Source organism: Musa acuminata, chromosome BXJ2-9 (assembly GCF_036884655.1).
Source record: "Musa acuminata AAA Group cultivar baxijiao chromosome BXJ2-9, Cavendish_Baxijiao_AAA, whole genome shotgun sequence".
Classification (NCBI taxonomy): Eukaryota; Viridiplantae; Streptophyta; class Magnoliopsida; order Zingiberales; family Musaceae; genus Musa; species Musa acuminata.
In genome coordinates this window covers 44,331,994-44,349,338 of record NC_088346.1, presented here as the reverse complement: position 1 = coordinate 44,349,338, position 17,345 = coordinate 44,331,994, and the positions used below count along the sequence as shown (strand labels likewise).

Here is a 17,345-nt window from a genome sequence, read left to right as displayed (position 1 = left end):
CTTAAGAGCTATACTTTTCATACTAGAGAATCAGTTCTCATTCGACTTACCTTTTCAGTGACTGGCCGTGGCTTACGTGGGACCCTTTTCATTGTCGAAGAGACGCGATCGGGTGGGCGGTGGAAGAAGCCCAAGGTTGCTATTCCCTACCACGGAATTCACAGACAAAAGTATTCAACACGTCCCCGACGGTTCCCACCATGGTTAGCAGTGGGCCCCATGCGAGGTTCACGTTACGACCTCACAGTCCGGCGAGTAAGATGCAGGCGTAATATTTACCTGTATCATTCAATTTCTTACATAAGAATCCTCCTTTCTCCGCCGCTTCCATCGCAGCCCCCTATCATCGGTGAGAGAGAGCAAAGCGTGGGAGGACGACGATGTCGTCCTCTTTCGACGCCATCGATGGCGAAGACGCGACGCCAAAGGGTTCCTCCCGCCCCTTCGATGACGATGGCTACGTCGGCTACGACCCCCGCCTCCCCTCCCAGCGCTTCGACGCCTTCTCGTCCTTCTCCCCCGCCGCCGCCGCCGATGGTGAGGTCGACGAGGTTATCGAGGAGGATCCCATAACAACCGTGGAAGTCGGCGGCAGCGCCGGATTCCCTCCCTCGCCTGAGGGCTTTGGGTATGTCGCCGATCCTATCCAGGAGTTCACTTCGGAGCCGGCCCCTTTCTCGATGTTGGATTCCAACGGCCAGGGATACGTGGAGGTGGACGATGGGGGAGCTTTCACTTCAGACGGGCCGATCCTGCCTCCGCCCGGGGAGATGCAGCCGGACGAGGGGTTTATTCTGCGGGAATGGCGCCGGTTAGTCCTCCCTTGTAATTCGATGTGCTTATATAGAGATCTATTTCTTTCTACTATATCTTGGATTGGCTTGTTGTTATCGTATATGCGGTCTTTGGTGTCGGTTTTTCTTGTTGCTATAGGGTTGCTTCCGTATTTGTATTACATGGATAGATTAGAGTTGGAGTATTGGCATAAGAATGATGAAAAGATTAGCTTTTATCGAGATGTATTGCACATGTCCAAGTTGATTTCCTGAAGACGGGGAAGGTGATGAAGGTTCACGCGGTTTGTGGCTCGGAATCGAGTGCTTACTGCAATGCTTTGGGTTTAGCAACGACCTTCTTATTGCTTATATCTATAGGTCTCTCTTGATACCTAGTTGTTTGTATATAGTGGTTGGTAATATGAATGTTAAGTGATTGAGAGCAAAATCGATTCACTTCCTTATTTAAATATTTATCATCTATACTACTGGAACTAGTTTTTCATTTATTTTTGGGAAAAAGGAGTTCTTAACCTAATCCGGTTATGTCGTACCTTCTCATGGTGCCTTTGGCTAACACATGATGGATTGAAGTTGGACTTACTACTTTGGCTTACACATGATGGATTGAAGTTGGAGTTACTACTTTGTCTCCCTCCATAGCGTTTAGGAAGATCTTGATATGTCCACGAGTGTTCTTTTTGACATGTTATCTATCACTATTGCTGCATCTACTGTGTTTTGATGTTTAAAGTTGGTTCTTCTGTAAATTACATTTGCTCTGATTGTTCTTTTGTCATGTGTTGTACGAATTAGATTTCTTGGAATTTTGAAATGACAATGCATGAAAAGATAGAGAATTTGGGAGAAATGGTCATCAAGATGAGTGGATTAAACTTACTATTTCCGTTGATCATGTCGTTGGACTAGTTCATGATGAATTGGAATTGGACATACTGCTGTGGCTGTCTCCATAATCTTTTTGCCCCCTATCTAAACGAAAAAGTGTATAGGCTTTTTGATAACATCACAGCCAGGCTTGATTCTATGTCAATCTTCATAGTTAATACTATGCATCAAGGATTTTTTTTTTCATTATGAATTTTCATTTTAATTTAGGTTAAAAGTACTTTATCTTCATCTACTATGTGTAGAAGTTGAAAGTTTGTTTTATCAGCGAGTTAGTTTCTTTGGGGCTGATTATTCTACTGGTCATTTGGGAGTGTGTCTAAAATTATGCGATAGCTATGAACTGTTTGCAACAAAAAAGCAACTGCCTTACTCAGTAAATGAAGTTACACACAAATTTGGAAAACTTTTGAAGACAAGGATCTAAAGTTGATCTGGACTGATTTCCATTGGTTCTTGCTGTTTTGACCAATGATACCTCTTGATTGCATGTATATTCAGGCAGGTTTGGTCTATCATAGCTCATCCCAGTCAATTCTTAACCATTTCTGGTAGACCCTTGCACTGATCAAACAAATGTTGTCCTTTTTATTAATTTCAGGTCATCTAGAAAAGAAAAGAAGGATCTACAATCTATTTCATCTAATCATTACAATCTAAATCTCTTCAGTTGATGGACTGGTATCATTTAGATTATGCTGTAACATGTGTAACATCTTTCGATAGGAGTTTTCATGTTATAAGTGCATAAAGATAAATGGCTTTGGATTCTTATATGATTTAGGAACCATAATGTAGAACTAATAGATGCCGTTTTCATTTAAGGCCCTAGGTTGTGATAACTCATATTTAGGTGCTTAAGATTATAGGGGTAATTTTTTAAATGTGGCCATAGTATGGCAGGGGTCAAGGTATATGCGGGCGCACATTTTCAAAAATGTATAGTCATACATATGTAAATAAAAAGTACAATTAATTTTTTTTATCATTAATTGTTAAATATATGTTGAGACCAAATAAAAAAATATGAGGCACTTGTTTAGGAACTTATTTAATGATAAGTTATAAGAAGTAAATGTCTAATCCATGAATAATATTTTATTATAGATCATATATCATAGTTTAAGGTAACAATTTTCCTCTACACAGTTAGGTTTGGCATTGGTTAAGACCAAAGTAAGAAACTTCTTTTCTGCCTAGGAAAATTTTCTTTTTTTTTTGGCTTGTGATATTTTACTTGAAGTGCAAACAGGGCACTTGTTCATGTAGCTTCTCTGATAATGGAAAGAAATTGTGGGATCATTGACAATGGAAACGAAAAAAAGAGACTATTATGAATTTATGGAACTCTGAAATATTGAGTAATTGATAAGGAAAAAAAGACTATTATGAATTTATGGAACTCTGAAATATTGAATAATTGATGTGTTTTCTTTACATGGAATATTTTTTCCTTTTGAGTTTTTCTATAAATCAGCTTAAACATGTATTATTGTTTTCTTGAGAGAAAGAGAAGTTTTCTGGGTTAAAAATGTTGAATTGAGAGCAGATCAATATTTATGCTAGCTCCATTACTGTCTGAAGAAAGAAACTATAAGCCAATAGGATCTCTTATTTCCAGGATTTTTTTCATATATGTTCCACTTTATTTTTGTTGAAGCAAAGTGTTAATATTGTTCAATCGAATGCCATGCAGCCAAAATGCCATTCTGCTTGAGGAGAAAGAAAGGAAGGAAAAGGAGCTGCGCAACCAAATTATTGTTGAAGCCGAGGAATACAAGCATGCCTTTTATGAGAAACGGCAACTGAACAGTGAGACAAATAAGAAGCAAAACAGAGAAAGAGAGAAGGTATCTCTATTGATGTTATCTATCGTACACTTGTGAGAGAAAGTACCTTTTCCTGATAGTTTGCTGAAGAAACCCACTTCTGTTATGATTTGTTGGCAGCTTTTCTTGGCCAACCAGGAGAATTTCCATGCAAACGCAGACAAGCAGTACTGGAAAACAATTGCGGAGCTGATCCCCCGTGAGATAGCAAACATTGAGAAGAAGAGAGGGAAGAAGGACCAGGATAAGAAGCCATCAGTTGTCATCATACAGGGGCCGAAGCCCGGCAAACCCACCGACCTCTCTAGAATGCGTCAGATTTTGCTGAAGCTGAAACACACTCCCCCTCCGCACATGAAACCCCCTCCACCACCACCTCCTGCAGCTAAAGATGGTGCTACTGGTGCCAATGCTGGATCCAAACAAGCAGCACCCGCAAATTCAAAAGAAACTCCTGTGCCATCTTCGGAAGGCCGACAGGCATAGAGGGAGTGTCAGTATGACTGTTTAAGCATGTTGTTGAATAGGCAATAGCGTTTATGCTATATTAAGGTTGTGTAAAGTGCAGTGACTGAAATTGGAAGCAGGGACATGGTTTTTTGTTTTTCTTTCTCGACTATATTTCTGACTTTTTAATGCTTCATCTTGTAGAGATCCATCATAGGTTAGGGCTGGATCTGTATGCTTGTGACATTCTGGTTTTCTTTATCAGGTTATTGCATCTTTATAATTTGAGTAAGATGATCACTGAAGCCTTATCTTTCTTGGTGGTGGCAACAGACAACAGGATTCTCTGTTGATAGGATGTCTAAGAGTTGACTTTTTGTGAGTGATGGATTGCTTTTCCTCGGGCCTGGCTACTATTTTGTGCGATGACATTAACATGTCCTTTTTGTGGATTATTGAGATTTTAATAGACTTTTTCCTTAAAAAAGAAAAATTCTACAGAAATCAAATGCATGAACAAATTCATTTCTTTGTTAAAATAGTTTCTTTATATCAAAACTCTCAGATTATCTTATTTGACATCAATATCTTTTTCAAATTACGGATTGGTTTCATTATTTTTTTTTTTCTTGTCATTGACTTTGTATGAGATGATATCGAAAGCTAATAGTAAGCTTGTATGAAGTAATCCAGAGAGAAATTGTTGACATTATGATTACAATTTCTTGTAGTGGCCATAAATGCAAAGTCAGAAGCATTGTCGTGTATATATGGGAGATATTGGAAACTCTTATGGCAAGGATGGTCTATCACGTTAGGATCACGAAAGGATTCGTGGCCGTGAGATTGGGAACGAGCGGCTACGATCGTTCCAACGACATGTCTGTATCCCATTGGTTGGTTCGTTCAAAACTAGGGTTCCTATTGGTCCACGTTGCGCGGATGACATGTTCCCGTTGAAACGGATCCAAATGGCCCTAACTCTTGGATTCCAACCCCAGTATAAAGAACACTCGGATCCCTCGAGACCCGAGGTGAGACTGCAACAAAGCAAGGGGAGGGTTGCGAGCGACTGAGAGACATTGGAGGGAAAGCGGAGATGGATCGATCGTTGCGGAATCGCGGGTCCGCGATCCTGTTGGGTCTCTTGCTTGGTACGTTCTTCTGATCTGATCTCAAGGCCTCGCTTTCTCTTTTGATTTGATCTCGTTGCTCCGATCTTCATCTGTCTGCCTCGATCTGTGATGAACGAATGTCAGGGAGTTGATCTTTGTTTCGTTTATAGCCTCAGATCGATTCGATGTATCATACTGTAGTAAGATCTACAGCGAGGAAGCAGGTTACTTGTGTGGACTGTATCATCTTCTATTTGTTTCGGATGATTGATCCTTTAGATCTATGGGTCTTAGGTTGCAACAAAGTTAAAATTTCTTCCTTCTCTGAAATGTGTGATAGATTCTTTCGCATTCGATTTTTCTCCTAATGCTTGAAATTGTATGATGATTGCTTGAACTGTTTCAGATAATCGGGGTAATGTTAGAAGAAAGACATGTTCCGGTTATAATGGTTTGTTATGAATTGAACATCTATCTCATCATTAATTTATGTTCCTTGCTTAGTATATCGCTAATTTGGTTGACATAAGTTTTAGGTGCTGACACCAAGAGAAATGATTTCTTTTACGGTGGTAGAAGCAAATCGATTCTGCTGTCGATTTGACTTGTTTTAGCTCTGTCAGCAATTTTCTGTAAAGGTTTTTTTCTGAGAAACTCTCCAATGAACTTAAAGTTAATATAAATTATTTCTCAGTTCATTATGCAATCTCAGGTTTAAGTATTGTAATTAATTTGAACTAGAATTTAGAAATATTGACCTGCTTCCCCTTTTAGAAAAAGGAAAATTTTCTTGTTGATAAAATCAAGTGGGGTTCCTTATAGAGTTAATAGGTACTTCTAGTTACTAGACTTGAGATATCTAATTGGTGCCTTTTCTACTTGTCAATAAGGTAATCACTTTAATTGATTAAAGCAATCTTGAAAAATTGCCTTGCTATAGGCTGCTGGAAATGTTACCTTTATTGGACCTTTGGGGTTCTGCCATTAAGTTTTGTGAATTTTTCTGTCAGATCAGTCCTGCATGTTTCCAGGTTTGTACAGAGTGTATATGCAAAAATCCCTTCCTCTATAAATCCATGAGGACAAACAAACTCCTTGTTTGATGTGAGATCAAATTTTGATCCTTGGGGCTATGTCATACTGGTTGACAACCTCATATGCGAGTATATAGGTATTTACTTTACTATACATAAGATGATCAGTGTCGACAATCATTTGTGCAGGTATGGGATTTATTACTTTTGTATCTTTTGTGGCCATTGTTGTTGGTTTTTTTTGGGTCAAAACTTACATGGAGTGTTGAAATAGCGCACAGCATTTCTCTAGCCCAATCGTTGAAGGTCATTCAAGCACAGATATCATACACAATAGTTCTTCTATTAAGTTTCATGCCAAAATTCCAAGAACAATATGTAGACAACTAATTGAATTTCTTATGGCAGAAGCTTGCTGATTTCATAAAAAGAATTTTGTCTGAAAAATCTGTTGTGTTCTTAAACATCATGAACTTTTTACCTTTAGCTGTCTGTCAGCTTAATGTTTCTTTTAGATCACATAGTTGCTCAAATCTGTTATATGAAAAGCATGAATAGTTGCCCTAGGTTAGGCAGAGTCTTATTATTTTTCTGAATATATCTGCAGGATCTTTGTTTGCATTCTCAATTGCAAAAGAAGAGGCCATCAAGTTGGGAACAGTTATTGGGATAGATCTTGGCACCACCTACTCTTGTGTTGGTGTTTACAAAAATGGTCATGTGGAGATCATAGCCAATGACCAAGGAAACCGTATCACCCCTTCTTGGGTGGCTTTCACTGACTCTGAGAGATTAATTGGTGAAGCTGCAAAGAATCAGGCAGCTGTGAATGCCGAAAGGACCATTTTTGATGTTAAAAGACTTATTGGAAGAAAGTGAGTTTGTTTTCGTAATTATTGTTTATCCTGGGATCCTTTCTGTAATCCCAACAGGTTTATGTTATTAGATGCTTAAAAATTTGTGTTCTGCAGATTTGAGGACAAAGAAGTCCAAAGGGACATGAAACTTGTCCCATACAAAATCATTAACAAAGATGGCAAACCTTATATCCAAGTCAAGATCAAGGATGGGGAGGTTAAAGTTTTCAGTCCTGAGGAAATCAGTGCAATGGTTCTGACAAAGATGAAGGAGACAGCAGAGGCTTTCCTCGGAAAGAAAATTAAGGATGCAGTGGTGACTGTTCCAGGTATAAAGAATTCTATGATAGTTTCCCTTCTTGTGTTGAATTTTAAGTTTTTATCCCTGGGAGGATTCTTATTTTTCATCCATTTGCTGCTCCAGCTTATTTCAATGATGCTCAAAGACAGGCAACCAAGGATGCCGGCATAATAGCTGGATTGAATGTGGCTAGAATAATCAATGAACCAACAGCTGCTGCCATAGCATATGGCATGGACAAGAAGGGTGGTGAGAAGAACATCCTTGTTTTTGATCTTGGTGGTGGAACATTTGATGTTAGCATCTTGACAATTGACAATGGAGTTTTTGAAGTTCTGGCCACAAATGGTGACACTCATCTGGGAGGTACTTGTTTGTCTCTGAACAACTTGTTTCTATCTGCAAGGTCAATATAGATAGCACCACTTCTAGTCAAGCAGATAATGAAAACTGTTGGCATTCACATGAACTGTCTGTAGGAAATGATTCCAATTGAACTTTTAGTATTTGCTAGATTATACTCTTTGAAATCGGACATATATAGTGATCTTTGATAGGGCTGCAAATTCATTATGGAACTTGAAAGCTAGAATTTAGCAGTAGTTTGTTGACATAATCATCTTTTCCTCGCCAAATAGTCATTTTCGTGTTGTGAAAAGACTGAGTGATATGTTAAGCATTTGAGATTACCAAGAAATGGCTTCCCAATTGAGTCAGTGGTCCTCTGGTTAAACTATGCAATGCACATTGTTCATAACTCTATACTTTTTCCCCTTGTGGTCACAGGTGAGGACTTTGATCACAGAATTATGGATTACTTCATTAAATTGATCAAGAAGAAGCATGGAAAGGACATCAGCAAGGATAACCGTGCTCTTGGGAAGTTGAGGAGGGAGTCTGAGCGTGCCAAGAGAGCCTTGAGTAACCAGCACCAAGTCCGTGTTGAGATTGAATCACTGTACGAAGGCTTGGATTTCTCCGAGCCTCTGACTCGTGCCCGTTTCGAGGAGTTGAACAACGACCTATTCAGGAAGACCATGGGGCCTGTGAAGAAAGCTATGGAAGATGCTGGGCTGGAGAAGAACCAGATTGATGAGATCGTTCTCGTCGGTGGGAGCACTAGGATTCCAAAGGTCCAACAACTTTTGAAGGATTACTTCGATGGAAAAGAGCCAAACAAGGGGGTCAACCCAGATGAGGCTGTAGCATATGGTGCAGCTGTGCAGGGAGGCATTCTGAGCGGAGAAGGTGGCGAAGAAACCAAAGGTATCATTGTTGATCATCCTTGAACTTTTCCCATTTTGATTCTTATCCTGTGTCAACTTCATTACATTCTCCCTTTGCAATCAGACATTCTTCTTTTGGATGTGGCACCTCTTACACTCGGGATTGAGACTGTTGGTGGGGTGATGACGAAGCTAATCCCAAGGAACACTGTCATTCCAACCAAGAAGTCTCAGGTTTTTACCACTTACCAAGACCAGCAGACTACAGTCTCCATCCAGGTACTGCCGATTTCTTTATCCTTTCTTGATTTCAGGCACGTCTCTTCTTGCTCCTTGACACACTGTTCTGTAGGTCTTCGAGGGTGAGAGGAGTCTCACAAAGGATTGCAGACTGCTTGGGAAGTTTGATTTATCTGGCATTGCACCGGCGCCAAGGTTTGCCTTTCTTCCGCCATTCATATTACACACTTGATGTCTTAGTTCTTGCCGGGAACTCAAAATTCTTGTTATGACACAACAGGGGCACACCTCAAATAGAAGTTACTTTCGAGGTTGATGCCAACGGCATTCTGAATGTTAAGGCAGAAGACAAAGGCACCGGTAAATCGGAGAAGATCACTATCACCAACGAGAAGGGTCGCCTCAGCCAGGAAGAGATCGAGCGCATGGTTCAGGAGGCAGAGGAGTTCGCTGAGGAGGACAAGAAGGTGAAGGAGAAGATCGACGCTCGTAACCAGTTGGAGACATATGTCTACAACATGAAGAACACCATCAACGAGAAGGACAAGCTTGCCGACAAAATCGAGACCGAAGAGAAGGAAAAGATAGAGGCAGCACTGAAGGACGCCCTGGAGTGGCTCGACGACAACCAGAGTGCCGAGAAGGAGGATTACGAGGAAAAGCTCAAGGAGGTTGAAGCTGTTTGCAACCCGGTCATCTCTGCAGTGTATCAGAGGTCTGGTGGAGCACCCGGAGGTGGCGCAGATGGCGGTGATGATGACGATTCACACGACGAGCTTTAAGCAGCAGACCTTCTGATCACGACCCCATGGGAGGAGGGGGAATTCGAGGTCGAGCACTCTTTCCTTCTGTATTTTTGTATTAGCTGAAGGATTGGTACTTTGTTCCGGAATTCTTTTGGAGCTTAGAGTAAGTTCTGCTTTTATAATCAAACATTTTGTTAATTTGGATTTACGCTTTTATCTAGCTTTCAAAATATTGGATTTAAGTGTTTATTATCCTATTACAATCTTTTATCCTGTCATCAGAATTGAAACATGCACACATAAGGTCTTATAATTGGTGCTATAACAATATAATGATCATCCACAGTTCTTTTCTGGTTCTTCATGTGTTATGTTAAGCAAGCAAATCAATGTCGTACTCACACATAAGAGAACATCATGAGATATAAGCCGAGCAAGTCGAACAGAGATGCATATTAAGTCTCAAGCTTCATGTACGTCACATCTAAATCTTTACGAAAAAAGAGCCAAAGAAAGCTCCAAGAAAGATCGAGAACACTTAGAGACCCATTCATTACCCGATTCACCTGTCAGCCACATCAAGAAAAGGTGGAGAGAGCGAGGAGAGAGAGAGAGATGTGCGATCAAGTGGCCGTTGCACTGCTGCCGCCTCCACGATCGCCGCCAGATGAACTGCCGCCTTCTTCTATGCCATGGCTGCAGGAACCGCCGCGGCCCTGGTTGAGCTTCTTCACCATCACCTTCGTCATCATGGAGTAACCATCGAGAATGATCCCCATGTCCTCCAAAGTACGGATGATCGTACTCATCATCACCTCGACCTCTCTCTTGTCCCACAAACCGTTTAGGGTTTTGACCATCAACGTCAAATATGGGAAGGTGGAACTCATGATGCGCAGGCCCTGCTCAAGCCAGACCAGGCTTCGATCCTCGAGCTTCGACATCTCGAGGAGGTCTGCAGCGGCGGAAGCGCCTCCGGCCATGTAGAAGGAGTACTGGATGGTGACTCGGTCTTCGTCGGAGAGAGAGTGGAGGCCGAAGGATGCGACCGGGGGGCATGCGGGAGTTGCGCCGGGAGGGGTGGTGGAAGAGAGGGGTTGTTCTTGAGAGGGCGGTGGTTGGGTTGAGGGACTGGACGGAGCATCGGAGGAGGCGGCTTCAGCGAGGATCTCCAAAGGTTCGGAGGGCGGCGATGGGACGGCGGTGCTGGAGGAGCCGCGCTGCTGCTTGGACTTGGAGCGGTGGCCGCTGTTCTTATTCTTCTTGGGTGCCATGGGAAGCCAAGAGAGAAAAGACTGCTCGCACGCACACAACAGAGAGAGACTATTAATAGATATCTTGGTTTAACATTTTTATAAATTTAAAATATGATTTTATATTTCTAATTTTTGGGGAGAAATATATATCAAAAATTGTAATTTTAAGTTGTTTATAATTTTTGGTTTATTATTATTTTTTGGAATTCTTTTTTGTAATGGTACCATAAATCGAGTTCACAATTGGGTGCGGGTTGAGTTCGAAACAAATGTATGTATCAGAATCGAGTTTGGCTTCAAACGCAAGTAACTAAGTAAACATCTCATTTATGTTTTGGTAGGATGGAAATATGTAGCTATTGTCCATATAAATTACAAAGGGTTGGATTTAATTATATTTGGTCAACCTAATTAGCCTCCCATTTCCCATTTCCCATTCTCTCTCTCTCTCTCTCTCTCTCTGCTCCATGGCTCCCAAGAAGAACTCCGGCAGCGGCTCGAAGACCGAGGAGCAGCCCGGCTCCGCCAGTCCACAGCGGCTGGTGGATGATGTTTCGGCTGCTGCAGAGGCCATACGCAACATGACACTGGATATCCCACATTCGCTGAAGCAGGAGATGCTCTTCCGACGCCACTGTGTCCCGACTATATTCTCGGCGACCAATTTGCTCTACGGATTGGCGGAAGAAGACAAAGACGAGAAGGTAATGGAGACGATCATTCGTATTTTGACCGATCTGGACGCGCTGCTCTTTGGTTACTGCTCCACGATGAGGAAGCTGGCCTGGGAGGTTCAGCGGCAACAGGGGACAGAAGGGGGCGGTGCATCTGGTGGCGGTGAGGCTGGTGGTCCGACGAGCACTTGAATCCTCTCTTTTCCGCCTTCTTGATTCGGTGTTTCGGCTGACAGATGAACTGTTCTTGGTGTCGAATGAGTGCTGGCTTCCGTAACTGGATCTCTGTTCTTGTTCTGTGCCTGTAGAACTTGAGATCCTCTTGATGTACCCTCTCTAGGGATCTGCACTTCTTGATTTGGGGTATTGGTGGAGACATGAATGGACTGCTGTTGGTTGCAAGCGTTCTTGATCTTGGGTATGTTGTTACAGCGCACAGTGGTGGTTTTCTTGTTGTGTTCATAAGATTGAGGCAGTGCATTGGATGTGTTCCTCGTTTCGATCAAAAGCTTTGGGAACTGTTGGGTGCTTCTTGTAGTTGTGTGCCTGTAGAAATTGAGATTCTGGGCTGCATACGTGAAAGTGTATTCAATAGCTAATCTCGTGAAATATATATATATATATATATATATAAATATATATATATATATATATATATATATATATATATATATATATATCGTTGACGTATGTGTCCGGACTCGTATGCATAGGGTTGTTCGAGATGCATCCAACGTGGACACATCAAGCTCTCGATGTGCCTTCTGTATGATGATCGAGGTCGGAAGAGATTTTTCGACCCGATCTCTGGAACGTCCAAGTTAATATTATGAGGTGTATTAATGCGTGAATACGGATGCAAGTGGTCGAAAGAATTAAACCCCCTCTCATCTTGTTGAAGACGAGCTTACTTGGTCACAAAGAGACAGAATATTTTATAAAATATTCTGTGGGATTGCAACCTCTTATCGCTCCCAACGATTTCTTCTTGGTCTCTTCTCTACTTGGGCGACCAGGGGGGATAACCTCGAATTGTCTACCTTGGATATGCTTTGAACTCTTGTCCATGCAGGAGTCCAAGTGGAAGGTGACTTGGATATTTTTCTCTCATTGATGACTCCACATGGTAGCTATATGTCAGATGATGATTAGTTGATGGTATAGTCCTTATCATTTGCACAACCCCCTCCCCCCCCCTTATGGCATGCTTCAAGACTCTTGTGAGAGGGGTTCAATGTGTAGCGTTTAATTTATCCAACATAAGTGCATTCGGGATTGCCTCCCAAGCGATGTTGGTGGTGATCCATTATCGACTATCCCTCGTGGCATCAAAGGTGCACGTTGGTTGGGCGGAGTGGGTTTTTTGACCTCCTTGTCCCTTCACGACCTCTATGCTTTGGATGGAGGTGAGGGCCGGTCTTCTTATCCTCCATACCTCAGAGAAAAGCGAGAGTTAGCCCTCTCAACCTCCACACCTTATGCATATTTTTTCTTATATCTTTGCTATAGTTGATTTTCCTTTACATAGGTTGAGTTTTTTCAAGCTCGTATGCTTCGGGCATAATTTGCCTTATTTCTTTGTCGTGGTCGATTTCTCTTTATGAGGGTCAGGTTTTTCCGACTTATGCCTCAAGCATATTTTGCATTGTGCCTGTACTAATTTAGATTTTTCCTCATATGGGTTGGGTTTTCCTGACTCATGTGCCTCAGACATATTTTGTCTCGTGCCTCCACCATGATAGATTTCTCTTCACATGGGTTAAGTTTTCTTGACTCAGATGCCTCGGGCACATTTTGCCTCGAACCTTCATCATGGTGGATTTCTATTCATATAGGTCAGGTTTTCTCAACTCATGCACTTTGAGCATATTTTTCCTTGTGATTCCATAGTTGCAGATTTCTCCTCACTCAGGTTAGGGTTTTCCTGACTCACATGTCTTAGACATATTTTACCATACACCTATATTGTGACAGATTTTTCTTCACACAGGTTGGGTTTTTCCAACTCATATAACTTGAGCACATTTTACATTGTGCCTTCATTGTAGTTGATTTCTTCTCACAGGGGTCAAGTTTTATTGACTCATGAGCTCAGACGTATTTTGCTTTATGCCTCCACCGTTGCGGATTTATTCTCACAAGGGTTAAATATTCCTAACTCACGTATCTTGAACATATTTTACCATATACCTCAGTTATGACGAATTTCTTCATATATGGTTCGGGCTTTTATGACTCATATATCTTAGGCACATTTAGCTTTATGCTTCCGTTGTGGTAGATTTCTTCTCACATAGGTTAGGTTTTTGCATGTGGGTTAGGTTTTCACATCTCACATACTTCAGGCACATTTTACCTCGTGCCTATACCATAGTAGATTTCTCTTTGAACGGGTCAGGTTTTCTCGACTTATGCACCCCAAGCATATTTTTCCTTGTGCTTTTATCGTTACGGATTTTTCTTTATGTAGGTCGGATTTTCTCAACTCACACGAACATATTTTGCTTTATGCTTCTATCATAGTAGATTTCTCCTCATGTGAGTCTGGTTTTCCAGACTCATGTATCTCAGGCATATTTTGCATTGTGCCTCCATCATAGTGGATTTGTTCTCACGTGGGTCTAGTTTTTCCGACTCATGTGCCTTGAACATATTTTGCCTCATCCTCTACTGTGATGGATTTTTCTTCATGCTAGTTCGGATTTCTCAACTCATGCACCTTAGGCATATTTTGCCTTGTGCCTCCGCAATGGTAGATTTCTTCTCATGTAGGTTGGGTTTTCATGACTCACGTGCCTCGGGCATATTTTACATTGTGCCTCCTTCATGAGAGATTTCTCCTTATGTGGGTTGGGTTTTCTCGACTCACATGCCTTGGGCACATTTTGCATCGTGCCTCCACCATGACATATTTCTTTTCATGCAAGTTAGGTTATTCTAACTCACATGCCTCAGGCACATTTTGCCTTATGCCTCCATCATGTCAGATTTCTTTTCATATGGGTTGGGTTTTTTCAATTTACGCACTTCGGGCACATTATGTCTTATGCCTCTATCATAACAGATTTCTCTTCACACAAGTTAGGTTTTCTTGACGCATATGCCTCAGACATATTTTGCCTTGTGCCTTCTCCATGATAGATTTCTCTTCATATAGGTCGGATTTTCGAAACTCATATGCCTTTATCACATTTTACCTTGTGCCTCCGTCGTGGTGGATTTTACCTCACATGAGTTGGGTTTTCTCAACTAATGCACCTTAAACATATTTGACTTTGTGCTTTCGTTGTGACAAAATTTTCAAATGTAGGTCTGGTTTTTATGGCTCATGTGCCTTAAGTACAATTTGATTTGTGTCTCCGCCATGGTAGAAATCAACTTATGCATGTTGAGTTTTCCTGAATTAAGTGTCTCAAGCATATTTTGCCATATTCTTCCGCCATGACGGATTTCTCTTCACGCACGACAAGTTTGCCCGACTCTCGCAACCCGGGCACATTTTGTCATGTGCCTCTATCATGACAAATTTTTCTCCACGCACGTCAAGTTTTATCAACTCACATACTTCGGACACATTTTTGTCTTATGCTTTCACCATGATGAATTTCTCCTTACACGGGTTGGCTTTCTCGACTTACATGCCTCAGGAACATTTTGTCATCTGCTTCCATTGTGCTAGATTTTTTCTCACATTTTGTCTTATGCCTTCGTCATGGCGGATTGCTTTATATGCTGGTCGGGTTTTGTCGACTCACGTGCCTCGGGCATATTTTGCTTTATTCCTTTATTGTAATAGATTTCTCCTTACATAGTTCGGGTTTTCTTGACTCACGTTCCTTGGACACATTTTGCCTTGTGCCTTTACCACGGTAGATTTTTACTCATACATGTTGGGTTTTACCAACTCACATGCCTCGAGCTCATTTTGTTTCATGCTTCTGTCATAGTAGATTTCTTCTCTCTCGAGTCGAATTTTTCTAATTCATATGTCATAGGTACATTTTGCCTCGTGCCTCTATCATAGTAGATTTTTCTTCATACGGGTCTGATTTTTTCAAATCGCACATCTTAAACACATTTTGACTTGTGCCTCCATCATGGTGGATTTCTCCTCACACTAGTCAGGATTTTTCTGACTCATGCACCTCAAGTGTATTTTGCCTTGTGCCTCTTCTATGGTAGATTTCTCTTCACATGGGTCAAGTTTCTCAAACTCACATGCCTCGATTACATTTTTCCTTCTACCTCCATTGTGGTTAGTTTCTCCTCACATAGGTCGGGTTTTCTTAACTCACATGCCACGAGCACATTTTGCCTCGTGCTTTAAGTTGAGGTTGTTAGTTGAGAGCCTTAGTTTTTGGAAAGTATCAAAGAAGAGGATATCAATAGTGCTACCTAGAGCATTGATCATCCTCACAGGGACTAGCAAGGCATCATCGTGGTTTGGGTCAAGGTACTCCATCTCTTTCTCTGTAAAGGTTATCTCCCAATCGTCCCCCATCCTCAGTTGTTTTTAATTGTAGCTCGGGTGTAAGTTTTATAACCTAAGGAACTGTCTCCTCCTGAGGTAGGTTCACCTATGATGATGTCAATCTATCTCTCCAATGACTCCTAAGGTTGGGGTGAAGGTTCTCGGTGTCTTCAGACGAACTACCCGAGGTGTCCCCGATATATGAGTTCTTCAATATGCAATTTCAAGATGCGACAATCCATCGTGTCATGGCCTAATACTGATAGAAGCGATAGTATTTGGATCTATCTCTTTTCTCCAACAAGGTCTTTATCGGTTGAGGGTCTTTTAGGAGTCTCTTCTCTTTTATCTATACAAAAACTTCAGTTCTAATCATATTCAGGGGTTTAGCTCGGACCTTGGGCAAGGCAATTAGGGTCATTCATTTCTCCTTCATTGTGATGACCTTGGGATCGGGGCGGATTGTAGTCGCTCCTATCTTGGCCTTTTGTGTAACTTCTCATACTTATTTGAAACGATTACCCCGATGGTAATGTGTTGATTGATCCTCAGAAGTGCATATGGTACCATTATCGGTAGCCTCTCTACCAATGACTAGAAAAGTCTAGAGGGCTTGAGTCACATTATGAAAACTTGTATTATGAGTGATGGATGGGCATTTTCCACACCTTAGATTTTGTTGGTGATCCGAGCGATAAAGTTTAAAAGCATTTCCTCCTCCCCTTGCCTAAGTTCGCGAAGCACTATCACCGATGGCCTCAGGTGCATGTTCTTGAGGAAGTGAAGCTCGAACTCCCTTGAAAGTTGGGCAAAAGAACTGATAGAGAGTTGCCAGCCATAGGTGCCCTACAAGCCAATCACGTGAGTGATGACATGTGTGATTTGACATATAATCTTTTTACTTATTATTATTATTTAGTATTTTATCATTTTATTTTGCTTATTACATGAATATATTGTGATGTCCATGGATTTATACAATGGGAATTAGATCATAATGAGATCACGATAATAAGATTGATTCACCTTTAGATACATATTCTAAATAATCCCGATTATATGTTACTCGAGAGGGACATCGAGATAACCGAACATATTGGTGTACTGCATACCCATTTGTATGATGGATATTATTTGTCTTATAGCTACGTATGTAGGGACACTAGGAATACAATACAAGTGCTCATTGGAGAATGAGTTTACTGATTGATCCACTTACGAAATGTTGGATGGTTGATGATATCTTATTGTTAGACAACGATTTCGTCATCTCAGTATTATATCTGGTCCTTAGACTTAAGACACCAAGAATGTCCTGTATGAGTACCCCACTCTTTAATACTAGACAAATAAGTCTGGATGTTCTAGACCTAGCACAACTAGTCATCGGGAGTGGTAGCTAACCTTACGAGGGCTATTGAGTATCGATAGAAGATTATCCTCTCTCGATGTCATGAGAAGAAT

General features: G+C 41.3%; 2 protein-coding genes across 2 annotated transcripts; both read left to right on the top strand.

Annotated features, from left to right (window-relative positions):
* Positions 1-302: 302 nt before the first annotated feature.
* LOC135623557 (clathrin light chain 2-like) lies at positions 303-4,253 on the top strand. Its single transcript, XM_065126666.1, has 3 exons — positions 303-811; positions 3,382-3,535; positions 3,635-4,253. Exons 1-3 carry the CDS (start codon positions 381-383, stop codon positions 3,998-4,000), a joined length of 951 nt encoding a protein of 316 aa, XP_064982738.1. The 5' UTR covers positions 303-380; the 3' UTR covers positions 4,001-4,253.
* A 705-nt stretch (positions 4,254-4,958) lies between these two features.
* Positions 4,959-9,722, top strand: LOC135623556 (luminal-binding protein 2-like). Its single transcript, XM_065126665.1, has 8 exons — positions 4,959-5,115; positions 6,718-6,985; positions 7,082-7,296; positions 7,392-7,634; positions 8,055-8,534; positions 8,619-8,773; positions 8,847-8,929; positions 9,015-9,722. Exons 1-8 carry the CDS (start codon positions 5,061-5,063, stop codon positions 9,514-9,516), a joined length of 2,001 nt encoding a protein of 666 aa, XP_064982737.1. The 5' UTR covers positions 4,959-5,060; the 3' UTR covers positions 9,517-9,722.
* The last annotated feature ends 7,623 nt before the right edge of the window (positions 9,723-17,345 follow it).

Coding starts and splice junctions, on each gene's coding strand:
- LOC135623557 (XM_065126666.1), top strand. CDS start 381: ATGTCGTCCTCTTTCGACGCCATCGATGGCGAAGACGCGACGCCAAAG. Junction 812..3,381: donor ATTCTGCGGGAATGGCGCCG/GTTAGTCCTCCC, acceptor AATGCCATGCAG/CCAAAATGCCATTCTGCTTG. Junction 3,536..3,634: donor AAAACAGAGAAAGAGAGAAG/GTATCTCTATTG, acceptor ATTTGTTGGCAG/CTTTTCTTGGCCAACCAGGA.
- LOC135623556 (XM_065126665.1), top strand. CDS start 5,061: ATGGATCGATCGTTGCGGAATCGCGGGTCCGCGATCCTGTTGGGTCTC. Junction 6,986..7,081: donor AAAAGACTTATTGGAAGAAA/GTGAGTTTGTTT, acceptor TGTGTTCTGCAG/ATTTGAGGACAAAGAAGTCC. Junction 8,535..8,618: donor AGGTGGCGAAGAAACCAAAG/GTATCATTGTTG, acceptor CTTTGCAATCAG/ACATTCTTCTTTTGGATGTG.